Genomic DNA, 23,544 nt, shown 5'->3' on the forward strand with positions numbered 1-23,544 from the left:
GCTACCATCGCAGGAAATCCTATTGACCGTACTGCTCTAGACGTCCAGAAAAAATGAGACACCCACCCTCCCATGCCCTCACTGTTCTCTTAACTGGGAAACATCCAGGGACATAATAGGGGCTCCAGGGTTCTGGGCTTCTTGGATTGGATAATTTAAATCTTCAACTCCTTGAGGCACAGGCTCCTTTTCAGGTGTTGGGAGGAGGGAAGCACCCACTTTTCCTCACTGTCTGGTTTTCTCCCGAGCAGAATGAGATCCTCTTCTTGCAATCCCAGCAGAAAGCGTCCCAGGATGAGAACAGCTCTGTCCTGAGACAGCTGGAGGTAAGACCAGGACGGGGAGGGATGCAGGATTTTCCATTGTCTGCCTGTCTGTCTGTCAGGCAGCCTGTCAGTTGGAGTTACGGGGTGCCCTGTGACTATCTGTTGGCCTGAGTCGTGACTTGACATGTTTAGACCCTTTGTCACAGGCAGCCTTTGCCGCAGGTACTGCTGCAGAATTTTGTCCCAAGGGCCTCTTTGTCCATTTTAAAGACTGCAAAGAGCTCAGCCCTGGGTCATGCCCCTGTAAACTCATCCCAGGCTGGCAAATTCCAGGCAGATCTTGGCCTTGGGCTTTTCTCCCTTCTCCCCCTTGTCCTGGCCGTGGCCTGTTCTCAGTCAGTAATCGTCATTGCAGGCATTTCTTGAGCAGCCACTGCATAGTGCTACTAGGCTAAGTGCTTTGATTGCACTATCTCTTTTAATCCTCAGAGCAGCCCTAGGAGGTACATGCTACGATCTCTCCATTTTACAGTGAGGAGACTGAGGTTCAGAGAGGCAAAGTTGCTTGACCAACACCGTGAAGCTGGGATACTGTATGAGCTTTGCATTGCATTCAACTGCTAATAACAGAGACTCAAAATCACAGTGGCCTAGTCAAGATAGAAGTTTAGCCTTGGCTTGTGTGGCTCTGTGGATTGAGCACTGGCCTGCAAATTGAAAGGTCACTGGTTTGATTCCTGGTCCAGGCACATGCCTGGGTTGTGGACCAGGTCCCCAGTTGGGGGTACAAGAGCAACTGGTCCATGTATCTCTTGCACGTTGATGTTTCTCTCCCTGTCTCCCTCTTTTCCCCTCTCTCTAAAAGTAAATAAACAAAATCTTAAAAGAAGTTTATTTACTTTGTTAAGAAATAAGTCTAAAGATGGCACTTCAGGGCTGGTCATGACATCATGAGTGACCCAGGCTCCCCTTTTCTGTTTTGCCGTCCTTAGTGTGTGGCTTACATTCCCAGGGATGCCTCATAGTTGTAGTATGGCTGCTGATGGTCCAGCCATAACATACACATTCCAGACAGGAAGAAAGTCAGGGAGGGAAAAATAAAAAAGACCTTGTTGGTGAGTCAGCCAGCTTAAAGGTTCTTCCCCTGAAATCCCAGCCAGTGACTTCTGTGTTTACGCCGCACTGGCTATCCCTACTACCAAGGAAAGTTGGAATCATAACTTCTAGCTGGGCACGTTGCCACCCTAAATACAATCAGGGTTTTGTTATCCAGGTATAAAGGAGAATGGATAGCCAACACCCGCCAAAGATGTGAATTCAGAGAGTTGACTGCAAAGCCCTGTTTTAATTTAATAGTTCCTGGCCCAGGAACTGTGTTCCTAGGTCCGTTCCCTTCCCTTCTCTGGGATTTCTTTCTGTTGTTGGCATGCACCTGATAGACAGCCTTGGCGGTGCCATTCTCTGGTGGGCCACTGGAGGGCAGCAAAGCACATGCCGCCCATTGAGCTGCTGCCTCTCAGAGAGGCCTCCCCCAGGAGTCCAGGTGTGAGGAATTAAGATTTCCAGGCAGGGCCCAAGCTCAAGGAGACACTCCCTAAACTGGGCACAGGCCTGCGGCCCCACGTCCTCAGCTTACGGTTGCTCAGTGTCCATGTGCTTCCCTGGGGCTGGGGCTAGTGCTGCTCTGCATCTCGGGACTTTATTTAAAGGAGGCTGCGTCGGGAAGGCTGACCAGGCAACCCCAAGCATCTCTCCCACTACCAGCTCTTCCTTCCTTTGGATTTGGTGGAACTCCTGGAGACCTTTTCAAAGGCAAATACTCTATGCAGAAGAATCTGTCTTAATAACCAAAGGCTCACAGGATGCTTTCTTAGCTCCTGCTAAAGATCACTTCCATCTGCTCTTTTCTGGGGCCCTTTCCACAGACCTTCCATTTCATCATCTGCTGCCCCTCTGGGAGAAGTGGTGGGGCCAGTTTCTAAATGGGAGGGTTTTGCACAGGAGCTAAGCAGCCAGGCCCTGGGAACAAATGCTTGGGTATGACTCTCAGAACAGTCACTTCCTAGCTGTGTGACTTGGAGAAAGTAATTCAACCTCTCTGAGCCTCAGTTTTCTCACCTGTAAAATGGGGATAATAATTGTTCTCATTTCACAGGATTGTTCCTTTCGCTTTGTCCAAGTAAAGAGTTGAGCTGAAGGTCAGGTAGCTAGACAACTTGATACAGGGAAGCTAAAAACAAGTTCACTTTTTTTTCTTTGACCTCAAAATTCCTCATCTGAAAACTGGGGCAGTTGTGAGGATGACATGAGATGATGCATATAAAATGCCTGGAACATCTTAGGTGTTGGACCCATGTTATCATCATCACATCAGGCTTTTTTTTTTTTTTTAATTTTAATCATATGAACTTCTGATGCACCTTTAGAATGAGAAGGCAGCTCTTGCTTTCCTATGAGGAAAATGCATCTGGGACAGGAAGCTACCTGGTGTAGTGGTTGAGAGACAATTGAATCCTGGCTGTTTGCCTCAGAGCCTCAGTTTCTTCACCTGGAAAATGGGTGTGTGGACTGGCCTGACCCCTTGGAATCATGATCTGAGACAGAGCCCTGGGGAACAGGGTCAGTCCTTGCAGGGCCCGGCTCACCTTAGCAAGGGGAGGGCTCGAGAGGAGCCGCAGGAGGCATCGGGGCTCTCACCCTAGAACAGCGACCCTCAGCCAGGCGGCGAGTCAGAGCACCACGGGGGCTTTACCGTCCCCGTTGCCCAGGCTGCAGCCGAGACCAGCGGCTCCGAATCTCCGATTCTGAGGTCTGGGCAGCAACCATTTTAAAGCTCCTGGGGGATATTATTAACTTGAAGCCGAGATTGCAATCCAGTGGACTCACAGAGGTTCTTAAACCTCATTGTGTGTTAGAACCAGCTCGGCGGCGGGGCGGGGGGGGGGGGCGGTCATTAAAACACAGGTTGCTGGGCCCAGCCCTAGAGCCTTTGGTTCATTCTGCCTGGGCTGCAGCCCATAACTTGCATTTCTAACACGTTCCCCATTCAAGCTGGCGCTGCTGGTCCTGGGACACCACATTGAGAACCCCTGGGCCAGAGCAATGTGTTTTAAGCTGAGAGTGCTGAAGTCGGTTTGTTGGATTGCAATTGGCATTTAAAAATAACAAGAGACTGGAACAGAACAGAATAGGAAATATTAGAACATATAACAGGAATATTGACTTGTGAAACTTTAAATTCATTTGATTAGATAATATATAAACACATACATGTATGTATGTAGGTAGGTAGGTATTAGGCTGTAAATGTAATATGTATTTTTTCCTGTGGGCCACAATTTTTAAAAAATGAGTCACCAGCTTTTAATTAAAAAAATGAATCCAGTACACATGTAAACATACATACATATATGTAAGTAAGAAAAACCTACCTTAAACAATACTTACCCTTATTACCTGCAGTGCATACTAGTATTTTTTTCTTCCTTTATCTTCTGTTCTATTTAATTCCTTTTTTAAAAATGCTGATTGAGGCTCATTAAATTGATTTCCCGCCCCCTTTGAGGTTTGAAAACCCGCAGTTTGGAGACCCCAGCCCTGGAGGGTCCTGAACCCTCATCCCCACCGAAGGGGCGGGCTGACCCCAGGGTGGCAGCCTGGCTGACCAGGGGTGGGAATTGGGGTCTGCCACCAGGAGAAACTGAAGAAGACCAGCGAGGAGGCGGATATGTACGAGAACAGCTACAAGGAGGTCAGCAAGACCTTGGAGACCCTCAAGAGCTCAGTGGAGAATCTTTTTAAGAAGATAAATTGTGATGCCACCAAGATCCTGGTGCAGTTAGGGGAGACAGGGGAAATCACCAATACCAACCTGTCTCAGTACTTGGGTGAGTCCAGCTGGGGCCTCTTGAATTCTTAGGAACCCTTTCCAGAGCTTTCAGTACCCAGGCACAAGGACTTGTTCTTTTGGTGGTAGTGAGTCTGGTGGTGAAGCATGTGGGCAGTGATGCCAGACTGCTTGGGTTCAAATCCTGGTTCTGCACTTACAAGCTGTGTGACTTTGGGCGACTTTCGCAACCTCTCTGTGCTTTAGTTTTTTCCATTAAAAAAAAAAAAAGAAAGAAAAGATATAAGAGGTAAACCCAATACCTACCTTGTAAGGGTTTTGGGAGGACCAAATAAATTAATAGTTCTTAGAGAAAAACTATATGATCATTACAACAAAAGTATTTGACAGAATTCAACATTCACTCACAATAAAAACACCTACCAGTAAAACCTCATACTTAATGGTAAAAAACTAAATATTTTTGTTCTAAGATCAGAAATAAGGCAAGGATGTCTGCTCTCTTATCACTCCAATTAGATGTTGTCTTGGTTGTCCTAACCAATGCAACAAGACAAGAAAAAGAAATGAAAAGCTTACAGATTGGACAGGAGGAAGTACAAGCTCTCAGAGCAGTGCCTGGCATGTAGCCAACGGCTATTAACTAGAACACACATTTCTAGTCATAGGCCTTGAGCTCAGCACAGAGAGGGAGGGATGAGCCTACACAGATCATGACGATTTGGGATGAATGGCTTCCCCCGCTCTTAAAATAAAACCTAAGGTTCTTAATAATACAATTGGTGTGTGGGAGTTTCCTAAGATGGACCCCTCCTGCCAGGTTCGGTGAGTGCAAGCAGGACCCGCAGACTTAGCATATTGTCGTACTCATGGCTATGATTTATTACAGTAGAAGGATTCAAAGCAAAGTCAGCAAAAGGAAAGGCGCCTGGGGTGAGCTCTGGAAGAAACAAGGAACAAGCCTCCAAGGGTCCTTTCCCAGGAGGGTCACACAGGACACAGGCCTCCAGCAATGTCTTGTGACAAAACATGTGAAATGTTGTCAACCAGGAAAGCTCATTAGCGACTAGTACACACCCAAATCCAGACCCCCAGGAAGGGAAGCAGGCATTTAGCATAAAGCACCACATCTTTTTTGTGCACATAATTTAGGCAGAGTGAGCCATTATTGGCTAATGGTGACAGGTACCTTCCTGACATCCAAGTTCCCCCATGCCAGTTAAGGGCCTCTGAAAGGAGAGTGGCCAGGACACCTGTGTTAACTCTTCCCTGCCCACAGCCTATCTGGTTCTTCAGAACTTGGACCCAACTTACATTTCTCATCTCTTGTCCTGCTCTCCCTCCTTGCTCACCACCTCCAGTCACACCGTTCTCCTCTCTATACTTCCAGCCCTTTCCCCAGCTCACTCCTGCCTCTGGGCCTTTGCACAGGCTGTTCCTGGAATAGCTGTCTTGGGCTCGGTTCCTCCTCACCCTCAGATCTCAGCTCAAATGTCCTCTCTCCAGCAAGGGCTCCTCCCACGGCCCCACCTGAAGCTGGTTTCCCCCTGCCCTGCACTGTGATTTCCTCTCGTGGCAGGCCTATTAGTGAACATTCACCCAGTTTGTCTCTAGGTGGTTTGCACTGTCTGAATCTATGAGGTTCTTGAGATCTGACACCCAGTTCCAGATGCAAATTTTTGATCCCTGATTTACAGTGAGAACAACAGCAATACAGGTACTGTGAGGTTTATTTTTCTTAAATTAGCCAAATCCAGTCATTAACTGAATTCAGATAATGAGCATCTGGGTAGTGAGGGGTACATGTATTTATTTGTTGAACTTGTCCTTTTCTCCATTTCCCCATAAACACTGAAGCCTATGATCTTTATCAGGGCAGGGGCTGCCGGTTTGCTATTGGATTTTTTTCTCCCATGCATCCCCAGTCTCTAGCACAGTGCCTGGCATGATAAGCATCCAATAATTTATCTGTGGAATGAATGAATGAATGAATGAATGAAAGGAAGACAGACAGACAGACTCTGGGGACTGCATGCGACTGTGTAACACAGCGAGGAGCACAGTTCCCCCAGTCTAGGCAGGTCGGGGAAACATCCCTGCAGGCGGCACGGCCCGACCTAAGTCTTCAAACATCAGGAGGGATTGCCAGGGGAGGGCGTAGGTAAAGGCATTTTAGGCAGAAGGAGCAGTATGGGCGCCTGAGATAGAGTGAGCACTGGGGAAAAATCAGTAGTTTAAAGCAGGGCAGCCCACAGCTTCCAATTTTTACTGAAAACCCAGTGTTTCTCAACTTTCTAAGGAGCCTTTTTAGACATTTTTTTCTAATTGCCCCATCCTTATAAAATTTAATACTGTTGATACACGGCATAGCTGTTTATACCCTGTATGTATATCTGTGCTTTATTCCTTACAGAGTCAGTGTATTTTTTGCCTCTCAAGAACCAAATTTTATCCTTTTGGGGTGGTACTGCCCCCTCAGGAAGGCATGGTGTAACCCCAGAGAAAGCCGGTGTCCTTAGAGGAGCTCATGACCCACCCCCCTTCCTGCTCCTCCCCTTCCTCTGCAGCGGGAAGGGGGTGCCACCCCGAGACCGAGACTGCTCGCAAGATCTTGGCAGTAATCTCTCTCACCTTGGTGTTTCCCAGCCATCATTGAAAAGAAGACCAACGACCTGCTGCTGTTAGAGTCCTACAAGCGGATCCTGGACAAGGAAGGGGTGGAGGCGGAGCAACCGGCACCCTTCATCAACCCTTTCTGGGGCGGCACTGCCCTCCTGAAGAATGTGGAACCCATCAAGGTCAACCCCCCAGCGCTTGGGGCCGACCCCTTCAGCGACAGGTTGGACGAAGGTGAGCTCCCTTTCTCCCCAGACCCTTCCCAGTCGCCGGGCTAAGGGTTCCCAGGAAGCCTTTGCTCACGAGGGTCTGTAGTGTTCAGCCTCAGTCTCCCCCTTTTTATGAGCCCTGTGGGCTCACCACTTTCACTGGGTACCATCTTGGCTGTGGCCATGTGACATGGTTCTCTAGGGATGCTTCTCCCTATGGCCCTTTGGCCTAGCCACAGATCCTAATGTTTTGTTATCCTGGATATTTTAAAAAATTCACAGCTACTTTTTTGACCATGTAAAACGAACCTTAAAATGTCCCAAGATTTCCAAATTGGCAAGGTACGGGCTCACAAGATTCCCGGACCTCATCTCTCACCCTTACTCTCTGCTCTTGAGTCTCACTCCGCCCATGACCTCCCTGGGCCCTGTCCCATTCGTGGTCCCCAGCCCCATGGCTGGAGCAGCTGCGATGGGGTTCACGCCAGAAGCCTTCGCTGTGGCCCTTCCGGCACCAGCCTGTTGACCTTCCTTTTGGAGGCAGAAACTCATGACACTCCCCCTCTTGGGGGGACCCAGCCCTGGTCTCTGAAGCTGGGGATAAAATCGGTGTCCCCCGGTTGCTGGAGGGCAGCCTGGCAGCACGCGTGAGGAGCCTGAGAGATGGATCACCCATTAAGCCTGCAATCCCACCTGCAGGAATTGGTCCCTCAGGAAAACCGTCTTCAGGGGTCTGAGGTGAAGGTAGGAGGACGTTCCAAACTGGAAATGAGTGAAATGCCCATCCATTAGAGATGGGTTAATAAGTTACGGTTCACGCGTACGTACAGTGTAATACTAGGCAGCCACTAAGCAGAATGCAACGGTATATAACATGATGTATATGATCTGTATATTCAGTGGTGCTCAACCAAGCATGACTTCCTCCTCAGGGGTGTGCTTGGCCAGGGATGCTGCTGCAGCCCTGCAGCGCACAGGGATGTGCGACGGGGGAGAGAGGTCTGTAAGGTAACAGAGAGAGAGAGAAGGACGAGGAGGGGGAAGAGGTGGAGGAAGAGCAGGAGGAGGAGGGGGGAGGGAGAAGGGGGTATATCTTGATTATGCAAATGAGAACAAAGAAGGCGTATAGGCTGACTTACAGTGGATATTTCCGGGCAGTAGTTTGCAGAGAACTTTACATTTCTAGGTTAAACAATTCTGTGTTGTTTGCATTTTCCTTGTACAATGACCTTGTGTCACATTAGTAATAGACTTTGAAAAAGCCGCCCCTATCCTCTGAGCAGCACTTCAAGTGTCAGGGATGGGGAGAGGACCGCCAACACGCATGTGTGCGTGGGCACATGCCTCCTCTTTGGTTCAGTCCAGGCTCCTGAAACTTCACAGGAGTGAAGGCTGGATCAGGTGTCCATGTCCTTAAGGCAGCTTCCTGTGGCCCTTTGAGTTCCTAAAGGAGGAGGTTGGTGGGTCCTGGACCCCAGGGTCACGAACTTAGAGATGATGTCTTCTCCACTCTTCACGGGGATGTTGATAAGCATTGGGCTCTCTTAGCTTAACAGCTGCTCTGGCTCTCATGTGTGAATTAGAAGACGCAGCCCTTTTGGGAACATTAATTAGAAAAAGGTGCCCCATCAGGGTAGCCCTGGTTTGGCAATCAAGCGGGGGCTGGATCTCGGCCCATTCACTCATCTGTCCCCACCCGGTTCGCTGTGCAGTCTACATCCTGAGCAACTGCACATGGTGGCCAGTCTCCTTGAGCTTAAACCTAACTCACCTGGGAGAAGAAACAGCTGTTGTCTGGGCGCCCTGAGCCTGCCCCTGTCCTCCCTGAGCCTTGAGAAGGGCCCCACTCCAACCCCCAGCACTGTGGAGGAGCCCAGCCGGGCTCGGACATCCTTGCCCTGGGCGCCCGTGGATGCAGCCAGGAGGCCCGGGCCCTGAGGAGGAAGTGGGCTGCATTGGGTTTCTCCTTCTTGGCGCAGTGGACCAGCCCCTGGACCACAGCAGCCTTCAGCAGATGGTGCTCAGCAACTACACCATGAAAGAGTTGCGAAACAGGGACTCACAGCTGGACAGCGTCCCTGAAAAGGGGGACGACCTGAGGCTCAAGAAGAAGTTAATGGTCTGATGTGGAGGGGGCCACATCTGTGCCAATGCCGGAGAGAATAAATGTTTTGTTCTGTAACCCCCCAGTGCCTCTTCCCACTTACTGCCAGGAGGCCAGGGTGCTGGGAACCCCCACCCCTGCTCTGAAAAGGGCGGAGGAGCAGCAGGGGTTGCATTCCAAAGCCTGCGCAGGATGCAAGAGTTGTGTGAGGTCACCATGGCCCCTGGGAACCTGTGCTGAGAGTGCCCAGCACAGGTCCCCCCTCAACACACTCCCTTAGATGAAGCAGGGACGAGTGGAGCCTAGGGGTCAGGGGAAGCCAAAACATTGGCCTTCATGCCCTAGAATCACGCGGATACAGCAGCCACTCACAGGCAGGAGCTGGGAGCCATGTAACCTTTGTGTCTGAATCTCCATGTGTGTCTGTGTGTCTCGTGGATGAACATGTCACTGCAGAGCTGTGCCCAGGACGCCGTGCCCTGAAACACATGCTGCACTTGAATGGCCAGAGTTGGGGCGCCCCCGAGGTCTCCTGGGACCTGGCTGGGCTCCTGCAGGAAGGAGCCCTTGGTAGCAGGCTCTGGGCATGGGGGAGGTGGGTCACTGCAGCGTGTGGAATATGGTGGATAAGCACAGGGTGGGGGGCCCCGGGTCCCTGCCTGCCCAGCTCTCTGTTGGCTTTGACGGGGCCCAGGTCCCAGGAGCCCAGGCGAGGTCGTGATTCGCGCGGGGGAGCTGACCCTGGGCTCCTCCTGCAGGGCCTCTGCTGTTGTTCTCGAGCCTGGGGGACTCGCCCCAGTTCTGGCTCCCCCAGCCCCTGGCCCCCGTCATGCCTTCTGGGTGACCCCAGCTGCCACTTCCACCCCCAGCTTCAGCTCTTAGCTCGCACCCCATCATTCACTTTGGCTGTGTCCTGAGATTTTCGGATTGTCTTGAAAACGTATGACTGTCTTGGTGTTCACTTTCCTTCCTCCTGAAAGGCACCTGGATTTGCCTTTGGGGCAGGGGGTGGGGGGGACAGCCATGGGCTGGGGGAAAGGGCTGATTTTAGCCCCAGGACGAGGGTTCATCGTGTGACCCAGGTCTGCCGGTTAAGCACTACCCCTGTTTGAGGTTGGCTAGGTGCTCCATCGGCCCTCTTCTTGGAACGACGGGGAGCTGGGAGAAAGAGATGTGCCCTCTTTCTAGGAAGGTCGCTGAGAGGAGAGACGGGAGCCATGTGCTGCCGCTGAGAGCCGAGCAGTGGCGAGGCCGCCTCGAGGACCGGCGGCCCGTCTGAGCCCCTGGACGCAGGGCTGCCTGCGGCCCTTGGGCTTCTTAGTTATGTGAACCTGTTTGTTTCCCAAATGGGGGTATTTACAGCCCAGATAAATCCAAATGCTTTAACAGTGACTTTGATCACTCAAAATCAAGAGTGAATTCATGCCCAGGCCTAGTTCCTGGGCCTCAGACAGGGTCGGAAATCAGTACCCCTCCCCTAATTTGCCAGGAGAGAAGTACAGACAAGTTCTACTTTATCTTACAATGAACGGATGTAATTTTTTTGGGATGCCAAATATGCCATATTCTGATTGTGCATGGGAGGCCGCTTCCTTTTAAACCTGTGCACCAGGGGCCTGTGGAGTGCACCTGGGAGGGGCACCCCGGTGGTGTCCTGGAGGACAGGCCGCCAGGAAGCTGGGTCCTGAAGATGCGGGGGCTCTTTGGAAGGAAGGGCTGTGCTCCGCTCGTGACCATCCCATCAAACATGGCCTTGGAGAGCAGTAGTCCTGAGTGGCTGCAGAGATTTGTCTTAAGAGTCACTAAGACTCAGTAATAATGACAGCAGGGCCACCATCAGCTGTACACTGCCTTTGTGGGAACTAGCAAAAGGCCAACCTTCTCCCAGGCACTTCTGTCAGAGAGAGACTGGACAGACACACGGCCTCCTGTTTATTTGAAGACGGCCCCTGCCCAGATTTCCACCCGCAGAACACGTGGTCACGGGGCACTGAGGAGCCGGGGATGGAGGTGTCTACCTGAGGCAGCCACACAGCTCACAGGCCAGGGGCAGGCATGGCGGCCTTTCTGGGCCAAGGGTGAGGGGAGCAGGGACCACCCTCTCCACAAGGACAGGCCCAGGCCCAGCGGTGAGTGCCTCCCTTCAGTCCTTTTCTTCTCCGTGGGTGATGATGTGCACCAGGTTCTTATAGTCCAAGTTGCCAGTCACATCAGGCGGGAAGGCGGCAAACATCTGGTCGATCTGAAATGAACCAGCAAGAGGTGCAGAGAGTGATGGGAGGGGAAGTGGAGAATGATGGGATGGGGGTGTGGGGGTTGCGTCAGGGAGGTGAAGGGTGGTAGACGTGGAGATGCGCTACCTGATCCCCCCCTCCTAAGGAAGTCCTTGTCACCCAGCTGCAGCAGAAAGCAGCAGGGCCAAGGTCACGCCCTCCCTGGGGAAGCCCAGGGCAGTGTGGGGCTCAGCTTGGGACTCCTCCAAACAGCTGTTCTACCCCAGGGAGTGATGGCCAGGACATTCTTTGGGCCTGAATCTCAGCTCAGCATCGCCCCAGAGCCCTCCTGCTTCCTTGTCCTTCCCAGAGGCTGACTGACCCCAAGGGCCACCTGGCAGGAGAACCCAAGCTGTGATGGATAAAATAGGTTGTGAGGGAGTAAGGTGGGCCTGGTGGGGACCGTGGCTAAATGAGGACACACAGGCCGCTTACACAAGTGGCAATGGCTGAGGGCCAGCTGAATGTGGCCACGTGGGCAAGGAGGACAGACTCTGAGGGAATCTGATTCTAGAAATCTAGATTTTTTTAAAAAACATGTGATTTCCACATTTAAAAAATGACTGGTTACTTTTTAAAAAAAGCATTCAGACTATTAATAGCTAACACGTGTAATATTGCCCTTATCACAGGTCAGCACGTTACACATATTAACTTGTTTAACCCTCACAGTGTACAACGAGGTGGGTTCTGTTACTGTCTTTACTTTACAGATGAGGAAACTGAGGCCCAGTGAGGCTAACGAGCTGGTCCAACGTCCAAAGCTGGTGGGAGGTGAAGGCAGGTTCTTTCAACTGCTTAAGCTTTGGAGGGAAATCTAAATAAAATTTTTAGTGAAATATGGAACTTGAAGGAATCAGGCCTGAGAAGGGACCATTTGAAACAGACTCCTTACTTAGGTACATTAATAATGACAGGACTGTTGCTTGTTCATCTAGGACTTTGGGTGAGTTATCAAGTATCCCTTCTTCAGGGCACATGACTGCCACCTGCCAGAAAACTCACATACTCTGATAAAAAAAAAATTATAACAATATGCTTTACTGCCATCTGCTGCAAAACTACTGCAGCACACACATGCCCTATGATGCACACTGCAAGAACAGCATCCCGGAGGGTTGTGCAGGGCACGGCCTGGGTGACAGCACCTGGCGCCCTGCACGCCGCCCGTCCTCCCGCAGATGCTCGAACCAGGCTCCCTGCACTGGGCGGAAGGCAGGCTGGAGTCATACAGACCGGCAGTTGCCACCCATGTGGTCCTTTCAGGCAGGTGCCTTGCCTTCCCTGGGCCTCAGTTTTTCCATCTATAAAATGACAGTCACACTCATTCTGACCTCATGGGGTGACCGAGCAAATGAAATGTGATAGGGGTCCCATAAACAATAGCGGTTCTCTCCCAGCATGGGGTCAGGAGTGCTTTAGAAAAGAGGATGATGGGTCCCCAGAAGGGAGCTGGGGTGCAGAGCATGCCCAGAGGGCCCTGTTACCTCTTCCTTGGAAAATCTCTCCGCCTGCGTGGTCAGCATCTCCTTAACGCTGCAGAGAGAGAAAAGCAGGTGTTGGCGCCAGGATTGTAGGGGGAAGCAGGGGGTCCCACGCCCTCCCCCACGGACCCTACTCACTAATCAGCCTTGAGCACCCCTTTGCCTTCGGGGTCAAACACTTTGAAGGCGTTGAGAATGGTCTCCTCGGGGTCGGCCCCTGAAACAGAAGTCAGAGCTGAAACATGCCTGGGAACCTGCTGCACCCCAGGGGGCGGGGCCCCAGCCCCACAAGCTCAGGGGCCAGAGCCAGTCCATATTGCTGAGACCCTGCCTTCCTCTGAGCACTGAGCCTTGATATTTTAAAAGAGTGGGCTGAGAATCTGATTATTTTTGAGCGAAACCCAAGTTCAAATGTGGATCTAGATTTACAGGACTGGGACTGGAATCCTGACTCCAGCATTTGTTAGCTATGTGACTTTCTGAGCCTCAGTTCCCCATCTGTAGACTAAGGAGGAGGATGGAACCTACCTCCTAGGTGCTATTAAATGGGGTAACGCCTACAAAGTGCTTAGCGCGAGGTCTGGCTCAGGGTAGGCCTCGGAGCAATGTTAGCTGCTGGGTGGGTTTTTTTTTTCCTCCCCCCCGCCCTGTAAGCCTGCCTCCCTCTTCTGGTGACCCCTGTCTAGTCTCCTAGTGCTTTAATGCACACCCAAGGATGAAGACACACAAAGATGGCCAGACAGGCACACACAGAGGTACACACAGGTGCACACAAACTTACCCTTGAGTTTCTCCCCAAACATTGTTAGGAACACCGTAAAGTTAATGGGACCTGGCGCTTCCTTTATCATGTCATCGATTTCATCATTTTGCACGTTCATACGCCCTAGGACAGGAAGCACACACTCAGGGCCCCCGAGGGGGGACAGAAACAGCTATTAGGACACTGGCGTTTGCCCTTGTGATTCCACTTCAGGGCACCTAGTCTAAGAATAATCAGAGACAGGGTGGGCAGGCCAAAGATTCAAGTGAGAAGATGTTCCTGACAGTGTTATTTATAATAGACAACTGGAAGCAACCCAAACTCTGACGTAGGAGGGGCTAGTTTTAAAATAGTGTCTTTAGAACCTGGAACATTTTACAGAGATATGTTAATATTTTACTCAAACAGGAAATGGTCATCTTATAAATGAGCTCTTCTCAGCTGGAGGTGGGAGAGGCAGGTCAGAATCCCTGGAGGGACCTTGTTCAGGCTCTACCTGCCGTAACCCATGCAGCCATGGCGGCTGGCACACCTGCCTGCTCCCGCCCTCACCACAGGCCCATGTGGTACCTTTGTGCAAATTAGAAAAAGATCCTCCTTCTTAAGCTCATTTATGTTTTAAATATAAAAACCTGCAGTGGCTGCTCTGTAGGACTGTGCAGTGTGCAACCTGGGCCACTGTCCATGGTGGCCCTGAGTTCTGGGACTAGGGGTGGGGGGTGAGCGGTGGCAGGTTGGACACGGATATTATGAAACAGCTCCATGTACTTAGGCTCACACTGCTGAGAAGCAAACTTTTAAAAGGCTGAATTCAAAATAAAATGATTCCAGCTCTGAGTGGTGTGGCTCAGTGGGTTGGGCATCATCCAGAAACCGAAAGGTTGCAGGTTCGATTCCCGGTCAGGGCACATGCCTGGGTTGCAGGTTCAGGACCTAGTCGTAGCACGTATAAGAGGCAACCAATACATGTTTCTCTCTCACATCAGTGTTGCTCTCCCTCTCTTTCTTTCTCTCTTCCCTTCTCTCAAAATCTCTTAGCCAATTTGATTTAAAAAATCTTTAAAAAAGAGGCACCAAAAATAGACTGATTCCAATTATTAACTCCCCTCCTCCATACACCAAGAAAAGACTTAGAGGCTGAAATGTGGGGGAGTGGACTAATGGGTAATGTCATTTTCTCCTTTATACTTTTCTCAATTTTCCAAGTTTTCTATTGTGAACAAGCATTGCACTCAAATCGCACAGAAAAAAGTTATTAAAAAAATGTGAAGACACTCACAGAGTAAAACCCTCCTTTCCTCTCCTCTGAAATTTGTCTTAGATGCCAATTGTGTTTGACCTGTTTCTTGGGAAAATGACAGGCTCTTCCCCTTAGTGATGGTCCCATCTCCCGGCCCTTGAGGGGGCAACGTACCGAGAGCAGCAAAGGTGTCCCTCAGGTCGTTCTTGTCGATGAAGCCATCCCTGTTCTGGTCCATGATGGTGAAGGCCTGTGAAAGGGAGGCGGTTGGCCGGTCAGTGGAGGAGAAATTGTGGGGAGGAGCCCCAGAGGCTGGGCCGCGGGGGAGGGGAAGTGAGATTCTGGGATTTTCAAGGAACGCTGAAGGGCATTAGACCCAGAGCCAAAGGTTTAAAGCAGGCCAGCCATGCCTCAAAATGTTAGGCATAGAGCTACCATGTGATCCAGCTATTCATTTGCTGGGTTTCTGGTCAAGAGAATTAAAACTTGTGTCCACACAAAAACCTGAACATGAATGTCCAAAGCAGCGTAATTCATTAAAGCCTGAAACTGCAACAGCCCACGTGTCCATCAGTGGAGGGATGGATAAACAAAACGTGGTCCCTTTCTATAAAGGGGTGCTATTCAGCCAGGAAAAGGAGCGAAATAATGACATACACTACCACGTCGGTGAGCCTTGAAACATGATGCTAAGGGGAAGAAGCCAGGCACAAAAGGCCACATATTGAGTGATTCGATTTCTATGGATTGTCTGGAACAGGCAAACCTATGGGGACAGAAAATAAATCAGTGGTCCCCAGGGGCAGGGGGAGGAGGGAAGTGGAGAATGACTGCTAAAGGGCACGAGGTTGCTCTTGAGGGCGATGAAAACGTTCTGAAATTAGACAGGGCATAACGGTCGCAAAGCTCTGTGACTATACTAAATAGCCACTGAATTGTACACTCACTTAAAAAAGGCAACTTTGTGGTATGCGAATTATATTTCTACAAAGCTGTTGTTGAAAAGAAAAAGTTAAAAACCAGGGTCTCATGTCTGCCTCTGACTCGCCAGTGCACGTCATCTGCCAGAGGGGGCTCGTGACCTCCCGCAGCTGGCAGGTGGGCAAACACTAAGTGCGCTGTGAACGCCCAGGCATTTTACGAATGTCGTGCCATCTCTGTGTTTTCCGAGTTCTCTGCTGCAGCTGATTGTTCAAGTATTTGCAGCCCCTGCTCACGCCCCCAGCAGCTGGTCTCATCCCAGAGACTGGGGGGGGGTGAGGGAGGAGGTGGCTGTTTCAAGTTCAGATATGACATTTCATCCCAGGAATTCCTCTTTCCCTGGTGGCCTTTGGAACATGACATTCCTGTGATCTGAACGTAAGTGGGGACAGATGGCACAAGTGTGCGCATCCCATGTGGACGTCCCAGTGGTTTCCCCCTTGCTGTCAAACACACTGGCGTCTAGGGTAGCTTAGCACACTTTCCCCTGAAGGGCCAGGGAGGAGTGTGGCTGACTCAGTGTGAGCCAGTCACGACTGCTGGAAAGAGAATTAATTGCCGGTCCTTCAAAACCTTCAGGAGGTGGCATACTTTTGCCTAACTGGTACCTAGTTTGCTTAAAAAGGCATAGTCCAGGAGAATGTGATAGGGTTTCAGGCCCTGCTGGTTTTTAACAATCAAGGAGTATAAAATCTGAAATCCAAGAGATACTGCTCTTCATCTCTCAGATTGGCAGAAATAATATTTTCAACTATTAATGCCCAATGTTGACAGAAATATGGGAGGGAAGCATTTTCTCCTCTTGGAGCCAGTAGGCTTAGGAATTAGCACCTCATTTCTGGAGAACATTTTGGACCAGTGATTCTAATTGTTTTTAGTTCCTTTTTTTTTTTTTTTTTGTTAAATCCCTTGACCCAGCAATTCTGCTTTTAGGATTTTACTCCAAAGAAATAACCAGAGTTAGTTATAAAAATAAAACATTCTAAACACATGTTACATCCCACCATTGGAATAAATGATAGATAATATTGATACTGAATCGCTCAAAGAAAAATTATCACACACTAATCAGCACGTGCAGAAGGTTGTAATTTTGTTTAAGAAATATATATATATATATAACAGATTGACTTGAAGGGTATATACCAAAATCTTAACTGATGCTTTACCTCTGGGTAGTAGAATTACAGGTCATTTGTATTTTTTTTATGCTTTTCTGAAAATGTTTTCTACATTTTCAACAAAAAATGGCTTTGATGACTAGCAAAAGTTATTAAAAACAATTTTTTGAAGTGGGGCACAGGCACATGCAGACTGAATCTGGGGCTGTTTGGAGGATAAAGACTTCTGAGCAGGAGGTCCCTGCAGGGAACGTGGAAGGAGGGGAAGGCGCTCCCTAATGGGGAAGGTGGTCTGTCCCCAGGCCCATGGTTCCGCAGCTGCACCCACCTCCTTAAATTCCTGAATCTGGGTCTGCTCAAACATGGAGAACACGTTGGAATTGGCGCCCTCTATTCTCTTCTTGGCTTTCTTGGGTGCCTACGGGAGAAAAAGCATCGATTCAAAGAGTCAGAAGCTGGAAATGAGAAAACCGGGTCAGGCCCAATCTCTGGGTGAACCTCTGCTGCTCATCTGTGAAACGGGGGTATGGCGTTCACACTCTTCTCAAAACGGTGACCCTGGTGGGATACAAAGACACAAAGTGACATTTCTCGAAGGCCCCTGGTTCTGGTGGATCACGAGAGATGGTGGATCTTGCAGCAGCTCCTAAAAACTCGGAGGAGTGGAGGTGTGTCTCCGAGGATCGAGGCCATACTTTCAGATCAGCCCTGGATGGGTCCAGCCACTTTTGTTCTGATGCATTTCACAAAAAGTTCAGTAATGCACAGAAGGAGAATTGATTGGAGGGGGGAAAAAGTCAGGCTCACTAAACCATGAGGAATGCCGAGATGAAATGACACTTTTTCAGGGTGTTAAAACCCAACAGCTTCCCCACCCCACACACAATTTTCCCTTGATCCAAATGGCAGCAAAATCTCTAAATGTTCTGGCCTTGTACCATGCAAACTGCAGAGAAGAGTGAGTTAACATTTCCCCCCACACTCTTCTCTCTGACTTTAAATAGTTACAGCAAATGCTTAAACACTGTCCACACATTATTTCATTTAATCCTCACAATTGCTCTGCCAAGTAGATGCTATTGTTCCTGCACCATTTTACTGGGGAGGCAGCTGAGGCTCAGAGACGTTGGGTCACTTGCCCAAGGTCACACAGTCACAAAAAAGCAGAGCTGGAGTTGAACTTGGGCAGTCTGGCTCTGGAGTCTGTGCCCCAATCCCTCCCTGATGCTGCCCCTCATCTGGGGGCTTCCTGCTTCGGGAGGGGGACACCTAACCAAACAACACACAGAGACAGGTTTTAATTTTGCAACTTCAAAAGGTGAAAACAAAAATCTTTTCCCCAGCTGCCTGAACAAGAGAAAAGACTTACAATTTGATCCTTAAAAGCATTCAATCCCATTTTGCAAGCCCTGGGAGTTATCGATTCCTCCAGAGGTCAGAAGACAAGCCATAAAAAAGCCGACTCTCTTATTTTGCTTTTGCAAGTCCCCGGGAGCTGCTGTTATTTGTGGCTTATCAGGGCATCGATTGGGGTTCCTCTGTGCACACACAGCAAGCAGCACTTTTTCCACCAGGGCCTGGGGTCCTCGAAAGCCGCCTTCCCCTTTCCCTGTAGTCCTTGGCTTGCCAGTGGCAGCCCCGTCTTGCCCTCCCAGCAGCACTCACCTCCGGGAGCCCCCCGCTACTCACCATGGTGGAAAGGACTTAGCGCTGCTTCCCTAGAACAATCCCCCAGGCTGCCCGCTCTCCGCCGCCGGAACAATAAATACTTCCTCCCCATGTTTAAAAATAACCCCATGACCACTTTTGGCAGTAATAGGTGAGGCGGAGGCCACCTAAGGGCCCCCCATCCCCCGTGCCATTCTTCTGAAGTAAGGGCAGCTCACTCACCACCTGGTGACACTTGAGACCCAAAAAGGCATTCAAGGTTAAAGAGACAGGCGGCTGGGTCATGGGGAGAGATGCTGTCTGCAGCGCTCGGGCAGGCACACTTGTGCTTGTCAGTCGTGAGAGCAAGAATGGCAGGGAGAGGGGGCGAAAATTCTCTAATGGTATCAGGTGCAGGTCCCACCTCAGGGCCTTTGCACCATTAGTTCCCTTGGCTTGGAATGCTTTTCCAGGTGACATCCCTGCCTTCAGAGCTTTGCTCCAGTGTCACTTTCTCAGTGAGCCGCCCCCGCCACCCTATGAAAGCAGCCATTCACGCCCTATACTCCAGCCTGTTCTGTTTTTCTCCACAGCCTTTCTCACCCCCAATACACTGTGGAATTCACTTATTTCTTTTGTTCCCAGCTCATGACTGGCACAAAGCAACTGCTCTATAGGTACTTGTCACTTGAAAGAATAACTCACCGAGCGCTTGCTCTGTGCCAGTCATCAAGAACCTATGTCTTAGGCTCGCATCAAATTTTCCAACCGCTCTTGTCGGGTAGGGACCACCGTTTCCCTGCGTTCCCATTTCACAGATGAGGAAACTGAGGCTGAGAGGTGCCGTGAGCTTCCCCCTGGGTCAGGCAGCGGTGGAACTGGGAGATCTGGGCCCATTTGCTTCCAGAGTCGGCCCCTCCTTAGCCTTGGAAAAGGCAGCTTGCCCTCAGAACACAAGGTGGCGTAGCTCTTACTCTCTCCCCGGGCTGTGTTCCTCCTCCGGCCTGCAGGCAGCCGTGGGGTCCAGGGAGTGAGACCTTGGGGCTTGGCATCGAGCTGTGGCCGCCTTCAGTGGGCGTGGGTGCGGGGCCCAGAGTCCATGCCTCTAAGAAAGAGGAAAACAAAAAAAATTTAGGGAAACACAAGTGAAACCCAAAAATGACTTTCTGGATTTTAAGACCTGATTTCTGAACTAAAAAATTAATAGATAAATTGCCCAAAAAAGTGGTTCCTATTGCAAGCCCCGTAGTGGCTGGAACAAGGATGTGCAGGGAATACCGCAGAGCAAAATCACAAAGAGACGCAGATAATAAGCAGCTCGGAAGGAGAGGCCGACAGTAAGCCAGCACAAGATGACCTCTGCACAACGTGAGGTCCAGGGTGCCGGCCAGCCCCGCCGGAAATCCGCGGGTAACTTCTGAGTCCGCAGACGGCCCTGAGCGTTCGCAGATTCGACACACTGCAGGCGGAGAGGGCGTTGGCCGCCCGCAGGCGGGAATCTGCGGCCGCGAATGAGAAGATACGGTTTCCCAGCCTCGGGTGGGTGAATCCCCGGATGCGAAACCCGCGGGTACGAGGGGCAAACGGTATTTTTGAGGGGGAAACCCGTGTATAAGTGGACCCCTGCATTCAAACCCGCCTTATTCAAGGGTCGGCGGTCACACAAGAACATTTTCTTCAGCTGAGGAGAGAAGGGGCCTGCAGGACTCCCACGCTGCGTGGGTGAGGAAGAAACACAAACCGCGGGCAAGGTCCAGGTAAAATTCACGAACTCCCAGGACTAAGAGACAACCTGACGCACTTGCTGGCAGACAGAACGTAGCTCCAGGGGCAAAACTCGGACCGGCCTCAGACTTCCCCTTGGTCACGCTGGACGCAAAGACGCAGAGAACGGGCTGCGGCGCACGGATCCGAGGCCCCCCAGGTCTCCCTCCTCCGCCAGCCTGAGAACAGCGGGGATATTTCCTTTCCGTTCTCCTCAAAACGACCTGGCGTGGCTTCTTGGAGTTTGGGGATCCGACGAACCACGGCGCGAACCCAGGCCATCTGTGTGACCTTCGGCAGGTGTCTGCCCCTCTCTGAGCCTCGGTTCCCTCGCCTGTAACATGGAGACGTAACTGCATTCACCTCGTGGGGGTGCCAGGAGGATGCAATCGGATAAACGCGTGAGCGCGTGATAAATGCCAGCCACTGTGATTGTTTTAGGGTGCTTGATTCTTAGACCTGGGAGGCCCCCCTCATCACCCCACCAACTTGGGACCAGGAAGTGGCTAACGTTTTCTCAGGCCTGGACCGTGCGCCCTAACCAGGCGGAGGGGAACCCTCAGTCGGGGACAAGCCCCTTTCCACCGACCCCGTGGAGCCTGCCCGGAGCGTCTCAGGGTCCGTGCCTGCACTTGAACCTGGGTCCGACGCCTTTGCTTGAGTCCACGGTGTTTTCAGTGGAACTGAAGGAGGCCTGGGGAGGAGAGGAGACAGGTGAGGAGCTTTGCATTTCTGTAAGCCTTTGATTCCCGCTTTGCAGATCCACGCTCCCGCTGGTTTCCTAAAGTAAACATTAACATTTTAAATCTCACAATGATACCTGGATGAACTGGCGAAAACGGGCCTGCTCCTTGGGACAGTGGGAGGAAGTACATGCTGGGGGTCGCCAGGGGTGGGTTGCCAGGCTTAGGGGGGAAAAAAAAAAAGCTGTGTACAGAATGCCAGTTAAATCGGAATTTGAGAAAAACGAGGAGTAGTTGGGGGTCATTCGGGGCACTGGGATTGTAGCGGGACCTGGGTGCCGGTTGCCCTGATGTTGTACGTGCGGGAAGATTCACCGAGCTGCACTTTCATGATCTGTGTCCTTCTCTGCATGCGTGTTACATGTCCATGAAAAGTCCAATTACTACACCGTGAGTGGGGATACCTTCTGACCGTGAAACAGTTTAAAACGTTACAGAAGTAGTTTGAGGATAGAGAGCTTCCTTTCTGTCACTTTGGCCAAATCCTCCCCAGGGGGGAACCTGTGTTTGTGGTTTGGTGTGAAGTCTTGACTAGAGTTTTTATTCTTTGTGCTTGAAGAAAAAGACCAAGCAATGGAGCTACACCTATAGCAAAACGGGCAGCTCTTCAGTGCCCAGTGCAGTGAGGCTTTCCATGGGCACCCCCTGGGTCGGCGCCCCCAGCTGAGACGCAGGACGCTCCAGCTCTCAGGGCTTCCGCGGGCGGCCCAGCCCCCTCAACAGCGCCCCCCCTGCCCCCGCCCCGGGACCATTTTTTGACCTCTAGCCCGTAGGTAGTTCTGCCATTCAGGAACTTTATAAAATCCCTTCCAGAATTTTTACAGTAAAATTTTAATTTTAGGATTTACAGAACAGTTGCCAAGTTCTCATATGCTTCACCCGATTTCCTCCAATGTTAACATCTTACGTTGCTGTGGGGCACTGGACCAGAGAAAGGGGTGGACACTGGTGTGTTACTATTGACTGAAGTCCAGACCTGGATTTCACTGTTTTGTTTGTTTTTCCATTATCATCTTTGTTTCTGGTCCAGGATATAAGTCAGGATACCACATTGCACTTTCTGACTCCTCCCCCTCTATTTGCCCATAAAAACATGCTTTTCTCCCCACATAACCATCATACCACATGCATACATACATGTACATAAAAATGCACTTTTTCACAGTAATGGCATCATAACTCACACACACACAGACACACACCAGCCACCTGGGCCCTTTTACTCCATGACTGATGCACCTGTAGACCTTTGGAGGCGTCCGGAGCCCTCACCTCACTCATGAGGATGGGATGCGCGCCTGGGATGCGCACCCTCCTCCCTGGCTGCTGAGTGAGAGGCTGGTGGCAGAGCCAGGTCTCCCAGGGGGCACAGCTGACACGTGCTTAGAGCACCAGCTGAACGGAGTGCCAAGAACAAAACAAAAACCCAACAAACTTTTTTTCGGAAAGGATTAGATATATTTTTTACCGAAGAGTAGCATGGTCACCACAGGGAGATAGGGACATTGTGGGAAGGTCTTGTGCTGGTTTGGCCATTTCAAACTGTTTTTATCATTCATTTCCTATGAGGAGGTGGGAATCCACATCTTTTCAGTTTGGAGGTCTTTTAAAAGTTTTTATCCAGCTCCAGCTGGATTAAAGATGCTGGAGGCATTTTTAAAACTTCTTTCCTTTGCAGACACTGTTTCCTCTTCAGTTTCCTGAATTCAAGTCCAAGTCATTATATACTACCTTGTAAGGTAAAAAGGAAACCCTTCTCTCTACAGTTGCTTTATAAAAATTCTTCAGCAGATCAACTGAGTTCATGCACTGATATTAGTAAATTAAAACTTAATTTAGTAACGTTCACTTAGGAAAGTGCCATAGAGGTGCTCGCTGTGATGCCGTTGGAAAGTAACTGCCTTAGTGGGTCTGCTTGCCTCGGGGCGTAGAGCCCCTTTAAGGAGGGTGGTGAAGTCAGCCTGTCTCCCACAGAACAAAGGCCTACGAGGCCCTGCCAGCCCAAGGCGGGGTGGCTGATAGACTCTGTCATCAGGTGATAGTGCCTATCTCCCTGTGTCAGGGCCCCCAGGCGTCAGCGAGGCCTGCCAGTGGGAAAGGCAGCTCCTCCAGTAAGTGGGCCAGGCCTTGTACCCAGGGCGGGTGGGTCAGCCGCATTGATGGGGCACCCGCTGTATACCAAGTGCAACTTGGCCGTGCGACGTTAGCAAACTGTGCCTCGGTTTCCTCCTCTGTGAGACGGGGACAGTAGTGGTCCTTACGGCACAGCATTCCTGTGAGGGTCAGCGGAGCTCACAAATAGTGTAAGGTGCTAGCACACTGCTGGGCACACAGCGAGAGCTCCGTAAACTCAGCTTATTCCAGAGTGTGGACCGTCAGCCACGTCCTGGGAGATGGGGGTAAAAGGGATGACATGGTTAAATACGAATTTGTTTTCTTTCTTCTTCCTCCCCCAAACCTTTTTTCTATTAATGACCTCATTGCTC

General features: G+C 50.6%; 2 protein-coding genes across 2 annotated transcripts in view; one reads left to right on the forward strand and one right to left on the reverse strand.

The window, feature by feature from the left end:
* CCDC63 (coiled-coil domain containing 63) overlaps positions 1 to 9,063 on the forward strand; it is a 28,183-nt gene extending 19,120 nt beyond the window's left edge. Inside the window, exons 7-10 of the mRNA XM_054594011.1 lie at positions 252 to 326; positions 3,961 to 4,153; positions 6,760 to 6,963; positions 8,918 to 9,063. Coding sequence (XP_054449986.1) covers positions 252 to 326; positions 3,961 to 4,153; positions 6,760 to 6,963; positions 8,918 to 9,063 — 618 coding nt within the window. The remainder of the gene's footprint in view (positions 1 to 251; positions 327 to 3,960; positions 4,154 to 6,759; positions 6,964 to 8,917) is intronic.
* A 1,890-nt stretch (positions 9,064 to 10,953) lies between these two features.
* On the reverse strand, positions 10,954 to 18,656 carry MYL2 (myosin light chain 2). Its single transcript, XM_054594012.1, has 7 exons — positions 18,594 to 18,656; positions 17,233 to 17,322; positions 14,977 to 15,052; positions 13,581 to 13,685; positions 12,938 to 13,016; positions 12,803 to 12,851; positions 10,954 to 11,284 (listed from the first exon to the last, which is right to left on the reverse strand). The coding sequence occupies exons 1-7, from the start codon at positions 18,594 to 18,596 to the stop codon at positions 11,186 to 11,188; spliced, it is 501 nt and encodes a 166-aa protein (XP_054449987.1). The 5' UTR covers positions 18,597 to 18,656; the 3' UTR covers positions 10,954 to 11,185.
* Between the last annotated feature and the right edge of the window lie 4,888 nt (positions 18,657 to 23,544).

Source organism: Pteronotus mesoamericanus, unplaced genomic scaffold (genome assembly GCF_021234165.1).
Source record: "Pteronotus mesoamericanus isolate MK-2021 breed Mesoamerican mustached bat unplaced genomic scaffold, CSHL_Meso_final scaffold_507, whole genome shotgun sequence".
NCBI lineage: Eukaryota > Metazoa > Chordata > Mammalia > Chiroptera > Mormoopidae > Pteronotus > Pteronotus mesoamericanus.